At 51.4% G+C, this 22,394-nt stretch overlaps 6 protein-coding genes across 6 annotated transcripts; 4 read left to right on the plus strand and 2 right to left on the minus strand.

Moving 5' to 3' along the window:
* Positions 1 to 1,931: 1,931 nt before the first annotated feature.
* On the plus strand, positions 1,932 to 3,244 carry VFPPC_01857 (aldose 1-epimerase; the record flags this gene model as incomplete). The annotated part of the gene is made up of 2 exons (XM_018281614.1): positions 1,932 to 2,787; positions 2,847 to 3,244. The coding sequence occupies 2 exons, from the start codon at positions 1,932 to 1,934 to the stop codon at positions 3,242 to 3,244; spliced, it is 1,254 nt and encodes a 417-aa protein (XP_018150408.1).
* A 354-nt stretch (positions 3,245 to 3,598) lies between these two features.
* On the plus strand, positions 3,599 to 5,013 carry VFPPC_01858 (diphthamide biosynthesis protein 1; the record flags this gene model as incomplete). Its single annotated transcript, XM_018281615.1, has 2 exons — positions 3,599 to 3,809; positions 3,866 to 5,013. The coding sequence occupies 2 exons, from the start codon at positions 3,599 to 3,601 to the stop codon at positions 5,011 to 5,013; spliced, it is 1,359 nt and encodes a 452-aa protein (XP_018150409.1).
* Positions 5,014 to 5,219: 206 nt separating this feature from the next.
* Positions 5,220 to 6,122, plus strand: VFPPC_13172 (dihydropyrimidine dehydrogenase; the record flags this gene model as incomplete). Its single annotated transcript, XM_018290949.1, has 1 exon — positions 5,220 to 6,122. The coding sequence occupies one exon, from the start codon at positions 5,220 to 5,222 to the stop codon at positions 6,120 to 6,122; it is 903 nt and encodes a 300-aa protein (XP_018150410.1).
* Positions 6,123 to 6,185: 63 nt separating this feature from the next.
* Positions 6,186 to 6,626, minus strand: VFPPC_01859 (chromosome transmission fidelity protein 8; the record flags this gene model as incomplete). The annotated part of the gene is made up of 1 exon (XM_018281616.1): positions 6,186 to 6,626. The coding sequence occupies one exon, from the start codon at positions 6,624 to 6,626 to the stop codon at positions 6,186 to 6,188; it is 441 nt and encodes a 146-aa protein (XP_018150411.1).
* A 795-nt stretch (positions 6,627 to 7,421) lies between these two features.
* On the plus strand, positions 7,422 to 8,795 carry VFPPC_15443 (ribosomal protein S6, eukaryotic; the record flags this gene model as incomplete). The annotated part of the gene is made up of 5 exons (XM_022428966.1): positions 7,422 to 7,427; positions 7,622 to 7,708; positions 7,838 to 8,200; positions 8,476 to 8,643; positions 8,700 to 8,795. The coding sequence occupies 5 exons, from the start codon at positions 7,422 to 7,424 to the stop codon at positions 8,793 to 8,795; spliced, it is 720 nt and encodes a 239-aa protein (XP_022284765.1).
* Positions 8,796 to 9,733: 938 nt separating this feature from the next.
* On the minus strand, positions 9,734 to 22,219 carry VFPPC_18666 (HECT-domain (ubiquitin-transferase) domain-containing protein; the record flags this gene model as incomplete). The annotated part of the gene is made up of 7 exons (XM_022430243.1): positions 9,734 to 9,828; positions 9,899 to 10,243; positions 10,306 to 14,055; positions 14,114 to 14,284; positions 14,359 to 14,421; positions 14,485 to 22,084; positions 22,172 to 22,219. 7 exons carry the CDS (start codon positions 22,217 to 22,219, stop codon positions 9,734 to 9,736), a joined length of 12,072 nt encoding a protein of 4,023 aa, XP_022286013.1.
* Positions 22,220 to 22,394: the final 175 nt, after the last annotated feature.

The raw sequence follows: 22,394 nt of genomic DNA on the forward strand, positions 1-22,394 counted from the left end.
GCATGCCACACCCACCATACATCAAAGGACATCAGAGAAATGCTGCGTAGCTCTTCTCGGGGTGGTATAAGCCGAGCAGACAGGGGTTTGATGATCCGGCTTGCCAACTTGTCGGTGGACTAGGCCAGACCAAGATTTCGCAATAGGCACGTGTTGACTACTAGATCTAGACGCAGGCTGAGGAGGGTATTTCTCGCCTGGAGATTTGTGCGCTTGTTAGTTGATGACAAAGAGTGGAAGGCAGTCTTTGCCTTTCGGGCCTACTGGTATTGGCATGTCACGGCATGTCAAGTCATGGGATGATGGGCTGGGCTGGCGTTGCAGGGGCTTGGCAGACATGGTTTTGGGCATGAGGGTTACGATATTCTCTTGAATGGCTGCTGTATTGTACAGTGAGCTAGGTTCGTTATTACAGTCCGTGGTAATGAGTACGACGTCAAGAAAGCTGTGGCGGACATAAGTGTTCATGTTGGTGCGAGGATGGCAGTCGACGGCAGTTTGGTGGCTGAACCCCGCGCGGATGGCGCTGAGATGAGTGGCTACAGTGGACAGGGACAGGGGAGTTGGGCGACGAGATGGTTCAATGATGGTTGATGGGGGCCACTGACTGCAGCCACTGCGGCAGGTTCATGTCAACCAGACTGGTTTGCTTGAGCACTGATCAGTTGATTTGAGTTGAGATGAGTGTGCGGTGCATTGATAATTGTGCAGATGAGAGTTGGAAGCTTGGACTTCAGATGGCGTAAGACGGTGTTGGTGATGTATGAATGGCACGCTGTTGGTAAGGAGAAATACCACCGAACATTTGCCCTCAGGCTCTGATGAGAATTGATGGATCAACTCTTGGCTCTGGGACTTGCCAGCCACCGATCGATCTGACAGCCCCATCTCCAAAGTTCCATGCGGGGAGAAGAAAGCAATCAAGCAGTTCTCCCTCTCATCCCATCAGAACAGACCTCTTCATTTGACGGCAGACCCGACCCCTGTCCAGCAGAGCAGAGCATCTGAACGCTGATGGGTGCGGCTATGTCGGCCTGGCGTTTTCTTTCCATCTGGTTGGCTCGGATCTTGGCCATCTCATTTTCAAGGACTCAAACGGCCAGGACATATTTTAATGCTGAAGCTAGCGGGGGTGACATCATGCGGAGATGAGCTATACTTTTCCCCGGCTTTCAACATTTGACCTGACCTGGGGGCGTGCTGGAAAAGTGATCGTCGGTGCTACTGCTGACAGACATGGTGTTTTTGCTCAAACGGAGTAATATCCTGACGCCCAACACCCTAGCTCTGGTTAGGAGAGGAGAGTGGGCATGGTCAATGTTTACCTGTATTGTGAAATGCACGCTTGACATGTTTCTCGTGCGCCTGGAGAAGCACGGCGTGGTTCGGATTGGTCGTTTGAGTACGAGATGCGTGCAGGGTTACATGAGGAGAACGACCGTTGTCAATCAATGCGTCGCAATATAGGGACGGTGGAGAGGGGAAGAACTAGTACGGCAAGCACAGGGCATGTTAATGTTGGTCTGGTTCGTGTCGTGAGGAGAAGAAAGCTCAGAGCTGTCGAGTCTTGCAGATCATCGTGGGATCCGTTCAATGTTGGCTGGTCCAAGTCCATGTCTGTTGGTAAGGTGGTGGTAAGTAGCGTTGCACTGGGTGATTATAAACACCCCGAGGTGCCCGCGGTTTGCGCGACACTCATTTACTTTTATTTCTTCTGCTTCTTTTATTAGCTGTCGTGCAACCTCGTGTCTTGGATCCCAGGGCCGTTTTATCCAGTTCCGTTGAAGTTCAAGGGATTGCTGGGATAACATTGCTTTTCCCCACCAGATCATCAACGAGACACCGCGCTTTCGTGTAGGTGGTTAAACACACGCAGTTTCTCTTCCCACAACAGCCCGGCCGCGGCATCAATTGGAAAACCCTTCGCCGCCATGAAGTGGTCTGCAAAGATCGTGGCCCTGGCCGCGCTCGCATTGCCCCTGGTGAGCGCTGCAGACGCCGACACAAACACCAGCAAGGAACCCAAGCCCGACAAGGACGGCAAATACTGGATCTACGGCGACGGCATCTCCGCCGCCTTTATTGCCTACGGCGCATCCGTCTCCAACTTCATGGTCAAGGACCAGTACGGCGTTGAGCGCGACATCGTGGCCGGCTTCGACAACGCCACCTACTACGGCATTGACAAGCAGCATCCTCACTTTGGCGGTGTCCCTGGCCGGTATGCCAACCGCATCAAGAACAGCACCTTTGAGATCGACGGCAAAAAGTACCACATCAAGCCTAATGAGAATCCTACCAAGGACAACCCCGATGGTGTTGATACCCTCCACGGAGGGCCGGACGGCTGGGACTGGCGCAACTTTACGGTTGTGGCTCACTCCAACCACAGCATTACCTTTTCTCTGGTTGACCCCGACGGCAAGGAAGGGTTTCCCGGCGAGGTTGTCTCCGTGATTACGTATAGTTTGAACGGGAAGGATTGGGATTTGAAGATGATTGCCGAGGCGACGACCAAGAAGACGCCCATTATGCTGAGCAGTCATACGTACTGGAACTTGGATGGCTTTGCGAACAACCAGACCAACACTGTGTTCAACCATTCCCTACACATGCCGTATGCGGGATTCCGCGTTGGCGTGGATAACATTCTCATCCCGACGGGCGAGTTCCTGCCGAATAAGAAGGGTGATGTGAATGACTTTTGGAGCAAGCCTAAGCAGATTGGCGCATCGTTTGGCGACGACGACATTGTGAATAACTGCGGCTTCAACTGCACTGGTTATGGTAAGTTTTTGCCAACAAAGACAGTACTACGATATGTTTGCATGCTGACATCGTCACAGATAACTGCTACATCAACAACCGCGGCGCCATCGGCCCCTTCGACTGGCGCAAACAAGGCCCCGTTACGACCTTGTCGTCTCCCTGGTCTGGCATCCAGCTAGACGTCTTTACTGACCAGGACGCCTTCCAGATGTACTCGTGCAATGGGCAGAACGGCTCCATGGCCCTCAAGAAGACGCAGGGCGTGGAGGGCGACAACAAGGACAAGTTCCCTCGCACGATTCCCAAGTACGGATGCGTGGTGCTCGAGGTTCAGGATTATATTGATGGTATCAATCACCCTGAGTGGATGAGGGACAAGAAGCAGTTTTTTGAGCCTGGCGGTGATCCGTATGTGCTGCAGGCCAAGTATAGATTTAGTTTGGTCTCGGATCATGAGAAGAAGAAGTCGTCTTAGGGAGTGAGTGGAGATTATGTATATGTGGAGGTGGTGCGGATGGTATTTAGTATGTTGGTAATGAGTATGACATGTTAATGAGGAAGCATGATTATTTGTGTGCTTTTGAGCTATTTCTTGCATAATGTTGTTGTGGAATAGTTTTCGTTGTAGTTGAACATTGGGTGGCGAGCTGTGCTGTCTTGTATAGACGACGACTCTGACCAATCGTAAAAGCGGAACCCAAAAAACTCACACCCCATCTCGCCATATGAGGTGACTGAACCTCATGCATATACCAAAAGTGCGCCAAATTACACATATCAGGAAGAGGAGGCGAACTACTTCATAAGTAACAAGAGCACGCCATATAAAATGGAAGACGACAGGGCGCAAGTCGACCTTGGCATCGCCGCAGATATTGAGGAGGCCCAACTCGCACAGGCTCATGAACAACCCGCAAACACAGACACTTCCCACGGCACAACCAAGCAGCCCAAGAAACGCTTCGTAGGAAGAAGAGCCGCTGCAGAAGCAGCAGCAAAAAATACAACAAGTACAGACGGTGAAAGCGGCCCCGTTCAAGGTTCGTACGCACATGGAAACCGTATCTGTCACTCGGTGTCTAACTCTCATCCTCAGCTGCGAAACCAAAACGAGCACCCCGTCTCTTAAACAGAGTGCCCAGGGAGATTCTGGAAGATGAAGCCCTCAAAGAAGCCATTGCCCTCCTCCCCGCCAACTACAGTTTTGAAATCCCCAAAACCATCCACAGGATCCGCACGTCCGGGGCCAAGAAAGTAGCCCTCCAAATGCCAGAGGGCCTCTTACTCTTCGCGACCACCATTTCAGACATTCTCACGCAGTTTTGCCCCGGGATAGAGACCCTCATCATGGGGGACGTCACCTACGGAGCGTGTTGTATAGACGACTACACTGCTCGGGCCCTGGGATGCGATCTACTAGTTCACTATGCGCACAGCTGTCTCATCCCCGTGGACGTCACCAAGATCAAGACCCTCTACGTCTTTGTAGACATCAGCATCGACACAAACCACCTTCTCGCTTCACTGGAGCGCAACTTCGCCACCGGCAAAACCATCGCCGTCGTCGGCACCATCCAGTTCAACGCCACCATCCACGGCGTACGGAGTAACCTCGAGGCAGCAGGCTTCAAAGTCCTCGTCCCGCAAATAGCGCCCCTCAGCAAAGGTGAAATCCTGGGCTGCACATCCCCACGCCTCAGGGACGAAGACGCCGTGGACATGATTTTGTATCTCGGCGACGGGCGTTTCCACCTTGAGAGCATCATGATCCACAACCCGTCCATACCGGCGTACAGGTACGATCCGTACTCGAGGAAACTTACGCGTGAGACGTACGGCCACGATGAGATGCAGTCGCTGCGACGGAGTGCCATTCACACGGCTAAGGGTGCGAAGCGGTGGGGTCTGATACTGGGATCGCTGGGACGGCAGGGGAATCCGCATACCATGGCGCTGATTGAGAGGAGGTTGAGGGAGATGGGGATCCCGTGGGTGAATTTGCTGTTGAGTGAGATTTTCCCGGGCAAGCTGGCCATGATGAGCGACGTTGAGTGCTGGGTGCAGGTTGCGTGTCCGAGGTTGAGTATTGATTGGGGGTATGCGTTTCCGAGGCCGTTGCTGACGCCGTATGAGGCGCTGGTTGCGTTGGGAGTGAAGGAGGAGTGGGATAAGAGGGGGGTGTACCCGATGGATTATTATGGCAAGGAGGGGCTGGGGAGGACGAGGGCGTTGGAGGCGAGTTGAGAGGCTCATAACACGATTGTGCGATGCTGTGGTTGTGAGGGTGTTGACCTCAGCTGTGTGACTCACAGTTAGGCAATGTAAAGTCGCCGCATGTTTTGGAACAATCTTCCTCCATCAACATCAACACAAACAGCAATCAGCATACAAATAGCATAGAAACAAGTAAAAATTCAAAATCAATCAACCAAAAGCCACTACACCACACCATGGACAACAACCGCGCCCCAGCCCATCCATTCATCTCATCCGCCCACCTCACAAACGTCGTCCCCCTAGCCCAAGGCATCGAATTCCACGTCTACAAAGCCCAGTCCCCCCAATACGGCACCGTCGCCCTCCGTATCCCCCAGCACAAAGTATTCCAAAACGTTAACGACCCGAACAATGACGCCAAAGAGCTCATCACGCAGGAGCTTGCCATCTACAAGCTCTTACATGGCACAGACGTCCCCGTCCCGCGAGCACATCAACTCCTCGAAGTTGACGACTACCCCGCCATGCTGAGCGAGTATATTGACGACGATGGCACGGAAGCTTCACCCGCGGAATTGGGTCGCGTGGCTGCTCTCATACATACCGCTGTCGTACCGGACGACTGGAACGTGAGGTTAGTGGCCATGGAGGATGGGGATGCTATCACGGCGCTGGTGAATCGTATGGTTAGGAGATTCGATCAGCTTGTGAAGGAGGAACCAGCTTGCAAGAGTTGGATTCCAAAACGAGAGGTCCTTCATGATGTTGCTGAGAAACTGCAACGGTTTCCCTCGTGTCTTTTGCACATGGATCTTCGGGATGTGAATCTTCGCGTGAGAAAGGGAAAGGTTGTTGCGGTGCTCGATTGGACGAGCTGCCTGATTGGTCCTGCTGCCATCGATTTCTATAGAATCATGGAGCTGGGCAAACCGGGTGATGAGTTTGTGCAGGCGTACTCTACTCTTACGTCATTGCCGCAAGTCACAGCTGAGGAAGAGACGTTCCTAAGACTCGATGCCGCATTGATGATATCCCTGGTGTTCATATCAGAAGCCCCAGACGAGAAGCTAAGAGGACCAAGTGTGAAACGGGTTGAAGAATTGGCCACGGCGCTTCACCAGCATAGCCAAAGATGATACCACTAAATCGTACAATCAAATTGAAAACAAAAACTCGCTATCCAAGTAGACATCGTGACATCAAGGCGCGTTCGCCGTCCCCACCGGCTCCGGCCGATTCGAAAACATAATCTTGTACTTTACAATCTCGACAATCTCCAAATTCTCCCCTTCCTCCATATACATCCCCGCCGAATTCTCCAGCACCTTGTTCTCGCGCCGTCGAATCACCGCGATGGCCTTGGGCAACTTCTTCACTTCGCCTGTTAGACGCTGGTGCTGGCCAACGTACATGTGCACGCGCTTCATCCACGCTGAGCCCTCTGCGTCGGGAACGTAGTCCGGGAAGTCGATCTTGCCGATTTCCACGTCCTTGAGGGGTTGGCCGTCCTTGGAGTGGGGGAGGTTGATAGTGCCTTGGAGCTCGAGGAGGGCGAGGCCGGAGGGGGTTTGGATGAGTGACGGGAGGGGGTTTGGTGGTGGTGAGGATGGTTTTCGTGGGGGGTGAAGCTTTGCTGACATTTTGAGGGGGTTGTTTTTGCGCGTTGATGAAGGGGATTGTGGTTTGCGTTGAGATTTGTATGAAGTGATGTCGTGAGTTGGCGTTGTTCGATTTGGAAGGTGTAAGAGGTAGCGTGGCGTGACGTATTGATGCGGCGGGACGCCTAGACAGCTTGACTACCTAGGTACCTGGTAGCGAGCTATGTTTGAAGTGACGAATATAGTACACTTTTTCTTAGATGGACCTTATATTATGGACGGGTGCAGATGCATGTTGAAATGGCCGTGATGGGCTCACATAGAAGATATGGGAGGTATTGTGAATCACAAACTAAAAGATGAGGGGCAGTTCAGTGAAAAACGTGCTCCTACATCAATAAGAAATCACCAAGCTGAGTCTATGCAGGTATCCAATACCCTTCAAGTATAAGCTTCAATCTCTATATCATGCCATAATAACCCTTACGCAACTAAAGTCCAGTCCTACATTCATCCACTGTAATTGTAAAAGTTCAAGATGCTGAGGTTCTCGGTCAACTGTAAAGGTGGGGCACCGAAGCATCATCAAGTGTGGCGCCAGCAACTGTGGCTGGTACCTGTGGCCCAGAAAATTGTCCCTCAACCGAGATCCACACCCGAATAATGATTGGCCACTTCTCAATTTCCACGCACAGAAGGGAACCCTAGCGGCACACACTTTCTCGAATTCGCCCAATTTTTTTCCTTGAACCACCGACTCGCTCTCATCCTCCCCATCCCATCACCGACTTCACACGCGCCAGGTCAAGTCAACTTGCACCATCCACAACTGGCAAGATGAAGGTACGAAAAAGACGTCTTCCGAATTGCAGACTCGCACGACTCCTTCGTGGACGATCAATGGGGGCACCAACTGGTATCGCTGGCAGGGAGAATCTCTGGTTGCTGCGTTCCCGTCGAGAACCTGTCGTCGTCGCGAAGATCGTCGAGATTCGAAATTTTTGCATCGACAGTTGAACTAACATTCCTCCGTGCAGTTGAACATTTCCTACCCTGCCAATGGCAGCCAGAAGCTCATCGACATTGAAGATGAGCGCAAGCTCGCCGTCTTCATGGAGAAGCGCGTACGTTCGAACCCAAATTTTCCCTCGAAAATAGGACTCTGCGTCCCTCACAGCGCCAGCGACTTGAAGAAAACCCGCTTGGTCGAGCACCACCATGTCGAAACAGTGTACTAACGAGATAATGTATAGATGGGCGCCGAGGTTCCTGGCGACTCCGTCGGCGACGAGTTCAAGGGCTACATCTTCCGCATCACCGGAGGAAACGACAAGCAGGGTTTCCCCATGAAGCAGGGTGTCATGCACCCCAGCCGTGTCCGCCTCCTTCTCTCCGACGGCCACTCCTGCTACCGCCCCCGCCGCACCGGCGAACGCAAGAGAAAGTCCGTCCGTGGCTGCATCGTCGGCATGGACCTGTCCGTCCTGGCCCTCAGCATCGTCAAGCAGGGCGACAACGACATCCCCGGCCTGACCGACGTCGTCCACCCCAAGCGCCTGGGTCCCAAGCGTGCCACCAAGATCCGCAAGTTCTTTGGCCTCACCAAGGATGACGATGTATGTTACACCTCCTACAATCCATACTCGGTCATCGCCTATTCGGAGCTGCGGCGTTGGTTACAGCAGTCCGGATAGAGAGTGAGATGAAAGTCCTGGGCAAAGGGGGTTTTTTTTTCATACAAAGAAGAAAGACGAAGGAATAGTCCCATGTTCACTTGATGGAGCAAATTCCCGCTCTTCTCTTTTTGAAAGAAGATTCCCCAAACCCATTGGACCGAGAGTACATCAATTTTGGAAGAACAACCACTAATCTAAACCCGTCCGGATAATAGGTCCGCAAGTACGTCATCCGCCGCGAGGTCCAGCCCAAGGGCGAGGGCAAGAAGCCTTACACCAAGGCCCCCAAGATCCAAAGACTGGTCACCCCCCAGCGTCTCCAGCACAAGCGCCACCGTGCTGCCCTCAAGCGCCGCCAGGCCGAGAAGGTCAAGGACGAGGCCGTAAGTTTTTCTTCTGACCCCTCACATCTTGACGTCAAAACACTAACACAATCCAGAACGAGTACGCCCAGATCCTCGCCAAGCGTGTCGCCGAGGCCAAGGCCCACAAGGCCGATGCCCGCAAGCGCCGCGCCTCTTCTATGCGCAAGTAAATCCGGGGTTCATGACTCTTCTGGCGTTTCGTATAATGATGACTACAATCAAAAAGTGGGAAAATTCACCTTGTTTCCTGTGGGGAAATTTGCATGCTTGCATTTAGGGAGTGAAGGTTTTAACAAATCAATATCCCCGGGCGGCTCGGGGGGAGGTTTCATATGGTTTTTGAAAGTCCCCTTTTGAGGTCCCAACCATTTGATCACGAATGTATTAGAGAGCATTTACAGACTTCATCAAAATGCATTCTTGATTCCATGTTCAAATACCATCTGTCTCTTCCAATGAGCAACTGTGACTCTGCTAGGTCTGGCGTAGTTTAAAGCGAAGGAGACGAGGAGTTCTTTTCAATGACATAGGTATCTGCATGTGATTACATGGCGACTTGTCAGTTGGTAGGTCATGCCGGACGGAGATCCACACATGTCACGATATAACAGACATGATACAACAAACATCCAATTCACTCACACGTCACACCTTCGGCGTACATGTAATTATGCAAAAATTCCGTAAAGCTACCTTTATTCTAAGTGATCAGTCCTTACTCTACAAAATCAATGGTGAATGTTCTTCCCCCACCCAAAACCCAACCCAAATTGTCCATACCAGTAAGACCTGCACTTCTCCCGAGTCTGAACAATACGGGGGCTTTCTTCATTCCCGGGTGGCCCTCACAAGGAAGGAAAGTCCACGCACCCCGAGAATAGCTCAACGCTATTCTACCACTCTCCAAACAATATGCACATTTTTGAAAGGGAGCCAAGGTAAAAGCCCCAAAAAATACAAGGCCAGCAAATCGTATAAATCAGTACGATCAGTGCCTATAATCCACACGTCCAACACCGTGGCGCCGTAGTATAGTCTACCGTGTTTGCTCAACCGCGCTATGCTTCGACCGTTTTTCCTCATTCGTGTTGCGTTGTCAAGCACATTTCTACGCAAATCCGAAATATTCGCTGCCTTGAGTAATGGCCTTGTGAAGTTGAGCCCGCAGCATGTCATAGCTTTCATATTCTGGAAGATCAAGTTCTACATCACTAGTTAGCGTAGGATCCAGGCAGCCCAACGTTGCCGTTGACACGAATGAATGGTCACTTACGATTGAAGCAAGTGTGGGATGATGGTAATCGATCCTTATCACCATAATCTCGGTGAATGTTGAAGCGGCTGATGCCGTTCATGCCTTCGAGCTCCTTGAATCCGTTAAGAGGAACTTTGCTGGTACCAGTGACAAACTGCAGCAGCTTGGCTCGTTCCTCTTTATCAAACGACCTAACAGCTCGCCAGAACCATTGAATCTGCTGTGAAGATGGTGTATAGTTCTGGTATTCCGTATTGCTCTTCCAGTCATCAATGTCAATGTCAGGCAGACCAGAAATTAGTAGCTCGAGTTCCTGCTCGTTGAAAATTGAGATCAACTCTGCAGGGATGATGTCATGGAAGCCTGCAACGTGTTAGCAACAGTTTTCTCAACTAAATTCAATACAGTTGACGCAAAAGACTTACCCTGCAAAAACTTCTCCATTTGCTCCTTAACAGATGAGAGTAATTTGTGTTCAACCACCAGACGGACATACTCGTGCTTGTTGTCCTCAGTAACACCAACATCTCGGCCATTGGGAATCAGATCAACCACATTCGTAACGCCAAATTCATCATCTTCAACTGAAAACGTCTCCGTGATAATGTCCGTGATGTCATTGTCCAGCATCCAGCACAGGGACTTATAATAGTCTGGGTCAAAAGACTCCATATCCTTGACTGAGACAGACTTGCCTAGTATGCGCTTGTATACTGCTCGACTGAAGAAGCAGTCCAGCAGCCGGCCTTCGTACAAAGCCTTTCCTATGATGCGTCCAATGAACTTGAAGAACATGAGGTGCTCTGGGTTGATTCCGCTTAGCTTGTTGGGATGGAAGGTAGTACGGTCCGAAGAGACTGGAGTGAAGAGAGCATAGTTGGGATCGAACATTTGTCGAGCGAGCACTTGGAACCACTCGCGCGTGACACCACCAGCATCGACACCCTCCTCTCCATGGAATCGGATATTGAGCTTGCCGAATTTCATTTCATCGCCCGACTTGAAGTAGAGCGATCGGAATGAATCGTGGAAGACATGATCACGGCGGACCGACAGTTGTAGGGGCGGGTAAGACGGGCGGCTATTCTGGCTGTTTCGAGAGTGAACGCTGCGGTTGAAGTAGTTGCGCTTGTTGTCAAACTCCAAAACCTTGGGATTCTTAACCAGGAGAGCAAAGGTTCCTGACATGAGCTTTGGATTGTGGCGCACGAGTTCGTTCAGTATCCGACGATGATCTTCCGTGAAGGTGAAGAACAAGCTGGCGGTACGGGATTCAGGTGGTGGGCTAGAAAGAACCATGCCCTTGCCCACCTGACTTTGTGTCAAGTCATCGCTTGCTGTGGTATTTTTGCACACCACCATCAAGGATTCAATCAATGGCAGTAAGATGGTGGCGACATTCAGCATGTTCTCTCGCTCTCGAATAGCCTTGAGACAGGCACTAAGCTTCTCCCACATGGCAGAGAAGGTGGAATTGTGATAGAGAGAAGTGACCAGGTGTTGTTTGTCATGTTCTTTGGAGTCCTCCGTCTCCTTCTCGCCGTTCTTCTTGCGACCATCGAACAGATGATCCAGCGCCGTTAGAACACGAAGAAGCTTGTTTTGCTCAGAGGCCCCTGGAGAGAACTTGGCAAGTGCAACGCCTTGGATTTCAGTTCCAGAGGTGGCCTGCTCAATATGAGGCAGAAGGTCATCCAGATCTGAGACGATATTTTCACTGAGAAGGCGGGCCTGATTCACAAGCTCTTGGCCAAAGACTGCCTTCGCGCCTGGGATAGCCGACAGATTCTTGATGGTTGAGATGGTATTTTGGAAGGTCTTGGAACTGCATTCCCTGGCAACAAAGATCTTGACAACCAGAGTGAGGTTTTGGGGTGGAATGACTGGTGGTTGCAGTTGTCTTGGCTTTTTGGAGCCTGAATCTTTCTTCTGTTGGTGAGATTCTCCCTCCGCAGCCGCAGGGTCAGCAGCAGTAGCTTCCGCATTTTGTTCGGAACTCTGCGCGGGCTGTGCGGCACCATCGGTGGAAGAGGCTGCTTCAGGTTGCTGTTGTTGTTGCTGTTCGGCAGCAGCAGTTTGTTCTTCTTCGACAGGACCAGCAGTTGATGTCGTCTTGTCAGCGTCCACTGTGGAATCTTTTCGCTTCCGTTCCAGACTGAGAAGAGGCAACGTCACACGATTTAGCAAGTCAGCGAGATGAGTCATGACAACGGAACTCTCTGTGACAATCTCACGATCCAGTAATGTCAACAGAGAATTAATCGCAAACTTGTGAGCCCTGGAGTCCTTAAGCTTCACTTTTCGGCTCAGGGCCCTCTTCAAAGTAGAGCCCACTACTTCGTGTTCGGTCAAAAACAACCACGGAATGTGTTGACTCCTTGTGCACAGATCTACCAAAAGGTCGAGGCACTGTTGAACGATTAGGAGCGGAGATGTTTCTGAGTTGGTTTGCTGGACTTGTGCACTGGCGGCAGTTCCCAGATTTGTCAAAGTCTTCTTAAGACTCTGAGGCGTTTTCTGCTCGTTGTCACGCTCCTTGTGCTTTCGGGCCTTTATCGACAGCTGCCCAAAGCTGCGTTCAACCGCATTCATGTCTGTGCTACCTTCTTGAAGAATCTGAAGGATCGTGCTGATTACTTCCACCCTATTTTGTCGATTCTCGCAGACATCAGCGAAGACACTAAACAAGTAGTTTCGGATGGAACCTTGCTGAGCAATAAACATTAAACGCAGCAGCGTTGCAACGCCAGACTTGTCAAGCATTTGCACCACCGTTCGACGCTGCGCTTTGCCCTCGCTGTGGTCGGGAGCAGCGCCTTGGGGCGGTACACGCCCAGGAACCACGATGGACCGTATACCCTGATGTTGAGGCATGGGGCGGTGTTGTTGGGTCAAAGCCCGCGCCTGAGCCGCCATCTCTGGTGTGAGCTGGTCCATTATGTCTTCGCCTTGATCCATGAGAACTTGCTCTCGAAGGGCAGGGGGGAATGTGAGCAAGATGCTAGCTGCATCCATTTCGGCAGGAGGCGGCTGTCCAGAGGCTGCCGTAGCTTGGCGCCGAGCCTCTTCCCGGTTCCGTCTGCGCTCTTCCTGTCGCTCTTGCTGGGCAATTTCTTGACGGAGCTCGTCAGGAAGGGCATCTAGGAATTCTTGGAACACGTCGGTTGATTCTCCTGCTATGGCTTCCTCACGTGCTTGAGAACGCCGCTCACTGACTGTCTGTGCAATCACTTCCTCTCTGAATTCTTCAGGCAGGGCTGCTAGATACTCAGGGTCAATACCCAGCTCTGTAACGTCGACTTCTTCGCCCCTGATTGTGGTCATGACGCGAGGTTGTTCAGCAGCCGTGGACGTCGATGACGGCTCTTCTGCAACCTCGGGTTCGTTTGCCGGCTCAGATGTTTCGATGCCTTCCATCGCTCCTCCGCCGGAAGTATCAGCTTGCTCTGCTTCAGTAGCTTCTGCCGTTGCCAGACGTTCACGAGCAAGTCGCTCCTGTTCTGCACGTTCCTCTGCCTCTTTCTTTTCTCTGGCAGCGTTTTCCTCGGCAGCCTTGGCCTCCCGGGCAAGGCGCTCTTCTTCCTCCCGCTTCTTGCGCTCCTCCTCAGCTCGCCTCTGGTGCTCTGCTTCTTCAGCTTTGATCTTCTTCTCGAGCTCAATTGCGGCAGGAGTTAGTTGGGCGGTAATAATGTTGCCAAGCTTCGATGCCTCGGCGGTGTGGTTGGCCCCAAAAATCATCCTGGCCTCCTCCTGATAACGATCCAAGGTCGACTCTGGAGAAAAAGAGACTGCTTGATGAGGTTCTTGGGCCGCTGCATCGCGCCGACTATCCGTTCTAACCCAACGTGCTGGACCAAGGTCTCTTAATTCCCGTGGTCCTCCAGGACCTGTGATGTGGAAATGGAAAGCTTGTTGGCCATTTCCATTTCGGCCCATCATTGGCAAGAACTCCATCAGCTCTCCTAGTAAACCCATGGGGCCATCTATTGAGTGGCGGCCACCCCCAAGCAGGCCAGGTGGGATTCTTAAGTCTAAGGCATGAGTGTGACCAGGTCGGGGAGAGCCTTCAGTTGTTTGGTCGGTGCGGCGCAGAAGAGGGTTCAGGCCATCTTCAGCATTGGACTGTGGCCCTGCGGATCGGTGGTTTCGTGACGTAAAGTAGCTACGAAACTCTCCTATCAATGCGCGTTAGTGAGAATCAACATGCATGACCAAGCAGACCAGGACGCCTACCTAGTTGATCGCGATGAGATCCACCCATGAACCGGGTAGGGAAAGGACTTCGGTTGTCCATTCGAGCCAACGCGGGACGCCTATGGCCGTCAACGAGGAGCATATTACGATTTCGATCATCCATGTCCGCGGCATCCCAGCCCAGGGACGGCATTGGCGGCATTTGGTCATCTAAATTATCCTAAATCAGCAAGCCCAATCAACCCACAGATGCTGTCATCGGCAGCGTAACTACAAAAGCTTACCTGGGTAATCCTCGTCGTAAATGTACTCCTCATCATCGATATCTTCATCTTCGTCATCGTCTTCTAAGTGGCACACTAATTAGTGCCTTCATTATTGCAAGGAAAGGAAAAGTTGCTTCAACATACCGCCATCCTCGTGATCATCATCGAGATAATGGTCGTCGAGACCCAGACCTTGGTCATACCCACCATCATCACCCATAATGGCTCGTGCCATATTATCGAGCAAATCCCCTGCACCCATGCCATGCATGTGGGCTTCCTCTTCCTCTTGAACTTCCGCGTCATAGTCCAGAGCATCTTGGTCAGGATCATCGTCTTCTTCAACGTCGCTCTCACTTTCCCATCCAGAGTCTCCATCCTCCTCCAAGGGATTTCCATCTTCGTCAACAATCTCTACTCTGTCTTCCACATCTTCCATGTCAGCAGAGTCCATGTCATCTTCGTCATCCTCATCACTATTCTCTTCGTCGTCTTCGTCGTCATCCATGATAACTTCGACGACACCGGGCTCCCCATGGAGACCCTCGATTTCTCCCATGCCACTGAGATCTTCGTCCTCATCGCTAATATCGTCCTCCCCATCAGACATGTCATCCTCACCATAGTCCATCTCGTCATCGTCGTATTCATCACCATACATGTCCTCGTCATCGTCTTCATCACCCTCGTCAGATTCATCATCTTCTCCTCGAGGTTCCAACATGCCAAGAGCAGAGTTGCGATACAGGTCTGGAGTCTCTTCCCTGTCATCGTCATCCACATCAGAGAGTGATGAGGACGAGGCAAATTCCTCGTCACTCTGGTCACCTGCAGGGTTCGCAGGCAGGATGCTCGAGTGACTTAATTCTTTGGCAGTGCCGGTGAGCACACGGAGGACACGGAGGATATACTTAATGGCACGCTTCACCCCGGGGTAGCTCAGGCTAATCTCGGCGATTGACGATGTGAGTTTGTCGACATAACCCTTTTCGTACATCAGACGGCGGAGCTGCGCTTGTGAGCGAGATTGAAGGCTGTCGCCACCTCTCGAATTCGGGTTTTGGTCTCTATCCCTCTCACCGACCATGTGGTTCATGAGTTCAGCCAAGCATTGCATGCGAGAATAACGTGTTTCAAGAGGCTCATCAGTAAGCGGTGCCTTTTCATACGCCTTCAGTATGGTGTCCAACACAAATTTCCGGACAAAGAGCAGGTCGGGTTCGTCGTCGTAGGCAAACTTATCAGCTCCACGATCTGGAATCTTTTCGCTGGTCTTTGATACGAGCGCCACTAGGACTTTTTGTGTCAAGGATGAAGTCGCGGCCTTCTTCTTAGAGGCAATGGTGTCGGTAGTACCATTAAGATTCCCCTGACATAGCAAATCGTAGATAAGATAGTTCAAAATGCTGGTCCGTGGCTTGATTGGGGTGGTAGTCGATAAGGGCGGTGCGCTGCGCTTGAAGTTGATAAACTCAACCTTGGTTCGTGTGTAGCTCTGGAGCAGTTCCGCCAAGCAGTTGAGCAAGAAACATCTGTAAACAAAAATTGGGTGCTCTTCGGCCTTGAAAACAGGTTTTGGCTGTTTCTTGTCCTTTCCGTCTGCGGTAGAGTTGTCCTTGGAGCTTGCATCTTCAGAGTTGGGCACCTTGGTCGCTTCTGTGCTCGGATCGGAAGTAGCAGTTGGCTCCTTATCATCTACTTCCCGATAGTTGACCAGCTCGCACAATAAGAAGTGAATGACCCCATCAGGGTTTTCCACGACAGGTCGCTTCATATCGTGGTGATGAGGCTTCGGGGCGTCAGCCATCTCCTTGTCAGCAAGCTCGGTTGACGGTTTCACGGTTTCCGTCGAAGACTCATCTGCAGATGGCTTCTCTTCCTCGGCCTTGCCAGTTGGTCGTTGATCCTTCCACGCCAACGGTTGCGGGCGGCTGGTTTCTCCAGAGGGTGCGATCCATCGTTGGAAACGAAGCAGCTCATTCGTGACGTCCACGAACAATTCTGGGGCACGAAGTGCAACGGGTGCCATTGCTCGCAGATACGATGGCACATCAGGGTGACCCCGTTGATTCCTTTGCAAGTTGGGAAAGTCCGCTTGGATCTCTGCACGCATGATTTGCTTGATTATCTCCTCATCTTCGATGACGTGTCTTAAGATGGTGATGATGTGTGCAGTGAGCCTGGTTTGCTTGAGACGCTCAGAGCCGGAGCCGGAAAGTTGCTTGGCCATCAAAAACAATCGCTGAAGGTTCTTTTTCTCGCCTACAACCTTTGCAAGGTTCCGTTTCCGAGTCAATATCAGAAGCACCCTGAGCACTGCTGTGGCCAAGATTTCTTCCTTGCCAATCCGAGGGAGTAAGTCTAGTAGCGACTCCAAGATCTTACTTCGGTTCTCGTCGCCAACTAGCGGTAGACCTAGTTGGACTACAGGCTCAGAAACAGGATCATCCAGGGATTTTGGCGACTTCCACTGGACTGGTACTGGCCGTTCGTCATGGCAAAGAAGAACCTCCAGCACAAGCAGAATGTAAGGAATCCAAGGCGGCAATTCATCCGTCGATGAAGACAGTGGGACCTTCAAGAAACAAACATACTCGTCTACCTTATCGGCGAGTGTTTCTGTATTGTGCTCAAAAAATTTCTCGTCTTGAAGCAGCAAAGCCAAGAGGTGGGCATAGGCAGCGATGCATTTGCCGTTTCTGCGCTTCTCTTCCTCATCCAAAGCCAGAGAGGAAAGCGCAAAGGTAAGGGTAGAGGCAACCTCTTCCTGAGCTTCCTGGTTTTTCTGCCTCAAAATGGTAGCGGATACCAAATCCGAAACTTCAATCGCGGTCTCGGGATGGGTTCGAATGACATCAAGGCATTGGTCAATCAGGCTTCCGCGAATCTTGGATCGCATAGTATCTAGCTCTTCCTTAACCACATAAAAGTTATTACCAGGCTCCTTGTCCGCCGGTTCATCCTTTTTAATGGAGGGTGTTAGACTCGCGGCTTCTGATGTGGTACCGTTGTCGGCCTGGATATTGTTGATGTGTCGGTCGACATATTCAACCATGTCGTCGGCCGATATATCAGGAAGAGTGTCCAAAATCATTTGATCTGAGTCGGGTGCGGCAATGGAACTCGATGGCGCTTCTTGGTCCTTTGGTGATTCCTGCTGGAGAGCAGAGAGGTCTGCGTCCTCTGGGGGAATGGGGTTTCGAGGCCCGGCCAGGCCATCTGTATGAGCGCGGCAATACTCTATGACAGGGGCGCTGTTCCCGTTGCCCCTGTAGACGGCTTCGTGAACAAGACTCTCCTCATAGCCTGAATCCAATGTCTCTTTCACCACACTTCGAAGGGGTGCCCAATTAAATCTAGCATCAGTGTATTTGAAGAGCATCAGTGGCCCTTTGCTATCCTTGGGGACGGTTGTCGGCTCATTCTCGGCAGCACACACAAGTTTGAGGATATCCAACAACCTCTTCACCGTGGCGTCGGGAACTTTTTCGATGAAGTTGGAGGTCCATAGCTCCATGACAGCAGGGAGAATCGCTGTACGGAACTCTACCACAATCTGCTGAGGCACATTGGGTACCATCTGTGACCGGTCAGCCTGACGATGGAGGCTGAAATGATTGCTGCTCTCCGACAAGTATTTTCCATTTATCAAAATATAATAAAGATCCAGTACTTTCTTGAGACCAAATGCTGCAACCTTTGCCTTCGATGCATCGTCTGTGCTGCTCTCAGGCTCGGCTCTCACAGAGGATGCCAATGTTTTCAACATTGAGTGCAGCACCTCAAGACCACCTTGTTCTCTGAAAGCAAGGAGAACTGGCATAATTATTTGTACGCTGGACCGATCGCTTTGTCGGGGAGATGGGTGGTCTATCAGCATCTCGTGAATTGTGTGAAGCATGATTATCCAATAATGAAAATCCTTGGAGGTTGGCTCAGGCTGAGCGACTGATGGACCAAGATGCAACAGGACAGTATCTGCCAGCGCCATCGCAATCTCCAATTGTCTTGGCCTAGGAAATGGATCGAGATGATTTGGCTCCCGTCGTGGGAGTAGCGCTTTGCCTAGAGATTGAAACAAGGGGAAGGATGTTGGGATCATAGGGTGCAACAATGTACGCAGCATCTCATAGTTCAGGAATCGGGCACTTGAGCGCTCCTGTTCCGTCGGCTGAACAGGGGCTGACGTGTCGGAGCCATCTGCAGGTGGCCAGCTCCCAGAACCATTGTTGAGAACATCTGGAATGGAAGGCTCGTCATTCCCTGCTCCATCGCGGCCCTCGCTGGAGTTGTTTACGCCAAGAAAGCCCTGCCGGCGCAAAGACCAATGTTGCGGTACTACAGAAAGCTCACCGGCTTCCTCTGCCAAAACACCGCGCAGCAGTGGCCCAATAGACTTGACCAGCTTCAAATAATAGTCATAGACGTTGACGGGGTAGAACTGTAACGCGTTGGACCTCGAAGTCGTAAAACAATCGGAAATAATCTTTATGAAAGTCTGGGCGTTCAACAATGCTTTGATCTTTTGAGTAGCCTTTAGGACAACTTTGGACTCCTCTGGGTCATCACTCCAAACATGCAGATCTGAAGCCAAAAAGGCTCCAAAATATGGTGGAAGAGCCTCAGTTTTGGCTCCGAGAGGTTCCAATACGTCAATGTTCAACTGTGCGCGGCGCAAAAGCGATGGCAGTCCTCGAACAGGGGAGTGTTCAACTAATTGGGCAATGACTTGATTGAGAACTCTGGAAGCAGATGAATCACCATAAGAGGCGTCCAAACTCGGGGACTCACACAGGTCAAGAAGAAGCTCAATGCCCCCCTTTTTAACAAAATTGGCCTTGAGAAGTGAGTTGGAGAGGTACCCGGTCAAAAAATTGGCCAGACCATGAATATATGGCGTAAGGGACTGTACTGGAGCTAATTTTTGGGCCTTGTTCGTCTTCTCGGGCGTTGCCTCATTGGCAGTGGCTGCATCGGACATATTGATATCCGTTTCCTCGGTGGTCTTGTCTTGCTTCTCAAGTGAAGAGTCCACAGTTGGGGCTTTCATGAAGTGCTCATTCGGGTGAACAGTGACGACTGTTCCCTCTGCTGTGGTAACGTACAGTCGTGCACCCCAGTCAGACTCCGTTCCCCTCTCAATTCCGAGCCACCGTACCCTCGCAACCATATCGATTACAGCATTGGAAATTGAGGTCCGAAGCGGCGGATGGTGGCGGGCAAGCTCATCAAAGTTTGCACCGACATTGCCTGCCAGGTCGTTGTCCGCCTCCATGCAGGAAACATGCTGGGAGCTCTCAAAGATCTCAAGAAAGCTGTCAAAGGCTCGGGAGGCGACAACCAGCTTCATGCCCATGTTGTTCAAGCAGATAGAATTTAAGACTTGTGGGACAATATTGATTGCTTCTGAAGAGGCCAAAATACCTTCGGCAGGTTTATTGCGTCTTGTCTGACGAATATCATCGTCGCTCGGGGGATGCGGCCGGTCATCCTCATCGGCAATAGAAGCCACAACAGAGGAGTCAGGGGAGTCGGCATCTTCTTGCTCTTGTGGCTGCTGTTGCTCAGGCTGCTTGGGTTCCGGCCCTTGCTGCTGCTCCGGCAGTGGCTGACCGGTTATGGCCTCGAGATATGTTTTTATCATGCCGGATTCAGAAATGGCAGCAAAGCTTGTTGGGTCGTTATTGATAAAATCGCTCAAGATGGTGACGGAATTAGTCCAAACCACTGATCCGAAGCTTTGCTTATTAGCCATGATTTCCCGTAAACTGTGAAGCAAGTCCGATTTTTCCGCAAGGTTCCTTAGCAAGCGGTCCGTATTGCCACCATAGCTGTACGAATTTGTCATGATGTGGTGTACAAACTTGAGGAGCCATTTCAAGGTCTGTTGCTGATAGTACGGTATTTCATAGTCAACAGCAGCCGATTGCTGGTCTGGCTTGACACCTTTGGATGACTTCAAAGAAGACTGGGCTTCGGTGACGGCGTCTACTAGGAGTTGTGCTACCGCGTCAAGCCCGCTGGCATTGAAGAAGGCCGTAAATGCGTTCTGATATGTCCATATAAGGCCATCTAGAAATGCCAGAACCATCGAATGGTGTCGTTGCGCCACATGAGAACGGATGTTCAAGATCTCGACCAAAATATCCATGAGGCCAGCTGAAACCATTTCGCTACCAACGCGTGTTGCCATGGACAGGTGTAAGGTCAAAGAGAAGAGGTTGTTACGCCAGTCATCTGCTTCAGTGGCTTGATCACCGTTGTCGGTAGCGTCGTCAACCTGCATGCCAGCTACGGCCTTTCTAATGACGTAGAGTAAAATGCCATGATTGACGTTCGCGTTCAGAGCAGACAAAACATCCTGACACCTGGCATGGAAGCCCGAGACGGCCTCCAGGAGGGCTAGGGCATAGGTTTGGAGCCAAAGGGGGATACTTGCATGGCCATCCGCAGATGGTTGGATCAGCTCTGCAAGTTGATAAACGAGTTGGTATCTTCTGGTTTCGTCGATATCCTGGCGAAGGACTTTGTCAACAAAGTTCGACTCGGTATGTATGTATGCCAGATTCGTGATGGCCAGCAGACGAGTTGCAAGTATTTTCTGGCGTGACTCCAATGATTCTGTGAGTGCCTTGGCGACTCGAATTCGGTGAAACAGTTCGTACTTTGCAGGAGGCGGCATGTCATCGGGACAACGCTTGACGAGCTCATAGATGGATGTGGTGACGATGACAGATTTGGGCAAATCGAACGACTTTTGGCCCGGTGTGGCCTGCTCTTCAGAAACTGCCGGAGTTCGCGGTAGAACTGGAGAGGAGTCGTCTGCCGCAACATTCCGAGCTCGGGGGGTATTCTGTTGATTGCCCACGGTATGGCTCCGGCGTAGTGGCGTTGGCGTCGCTGGGAGCGATGATCGACCAGCGTCGTTTGGTACGTCGGTATTGACATGAGCATCTTGTGGGTAGTAAAGCACTTTCACATCGCCCCATCCCTGCCATCTTGCGTCATCACAAGTAGCAACTGCAACAAGATCACTGGCATTGGTGGCAGTGGAGTTTCTGCTAACATTTCCATGAGCCTTCTCCTTTCCTTTAGCTGAAGTAGGCGTTGCGGACGAGGTTGAGTCGGCTAGGTTTATGATCGGGGTTTTGGTAAATGGCAGTGCAATCTGCTGGACCCGGTCGATGTCGATATTGTAGTGATTAGCCAACAGGGCAGTACTTATTTGCCGCGAGGCATTGCCAATTCTTTTGACCGAAGCCTGGTATCTCTGAGCTAGCTCAGAGCCTACTTCCAACGTCGAAGTGAGAACAGATAGTGCAGTACTGTTCAAGAGATCGTTGAGGTGTGGGCTGCTCGCATAGATGCTGCGATTTCCGCAGTGCTCCAGAAGCATGCGAGTGAATCGCAAAACTGCTTCGATCAGCACTCTGTCGCCATCCAAAGGGAAACCGAGTTCTCGGAGCTCGTCGGTGGAACATTTCTTCTCGTTGCTGAATGGCGAATCGTTCACATCGTTGAGGAGTACGTCGCAGGCGAAGTCCCGAGGCTGCGGGCCCTGATTAAGATTATAAGTTTTGCAGAAATGCTCCAAGATGCTGTCAAATCGATTTAGAAGCGGTATCCAGTGATACAAATCGCCACGGCCAAAGGGCCATCTCGATGGAAATGTTGCTAGATGCTTCGGTAGGGACGGCAAGTCGATCGTGGAAGCAGTTTCGACGTAGCTTTTCAGCCAAGGAGACTACAAGCAAAGTTGAAGTGTCAGCGCGGTCACGATGTCAAGAAATCGTCACACTGGTTACGATGGACTGGGTGGAATTAATCTTACCAGCGTCTCCTTGTGCTTGGACTGCATCGTCTTGGTGATTTTGCCCATGATGAAGAGAGGAGCGGCAGAGCCGCAGAAACGAAAGCAAGCTCCCCCTCCACTACGATCTGACTATCCACCGGGGCGACAACGCTGCTTCAAAAAAGGGCGGAGTGCCCTTGAACGGACAGCTCCTAATGGCTTCCGATGGCTCACTCAACGAAACCAGTGGCCTGCGGTGTAA

This window comes from Pochonia chlamydosporia, chromosome 1, assembly GCF_001653235.2.
Source record: "Pochonia chlamydosporia 170 chromosome 1, whole genome shotgun sequence".
NCBI classification, from domain to species: Eukaryota; Fungi; Ascomycota; class Sordariomycetes; order Hypocreales; family Clavicipitaceae; genus Pochonia; species Pochonia chlamydosporia.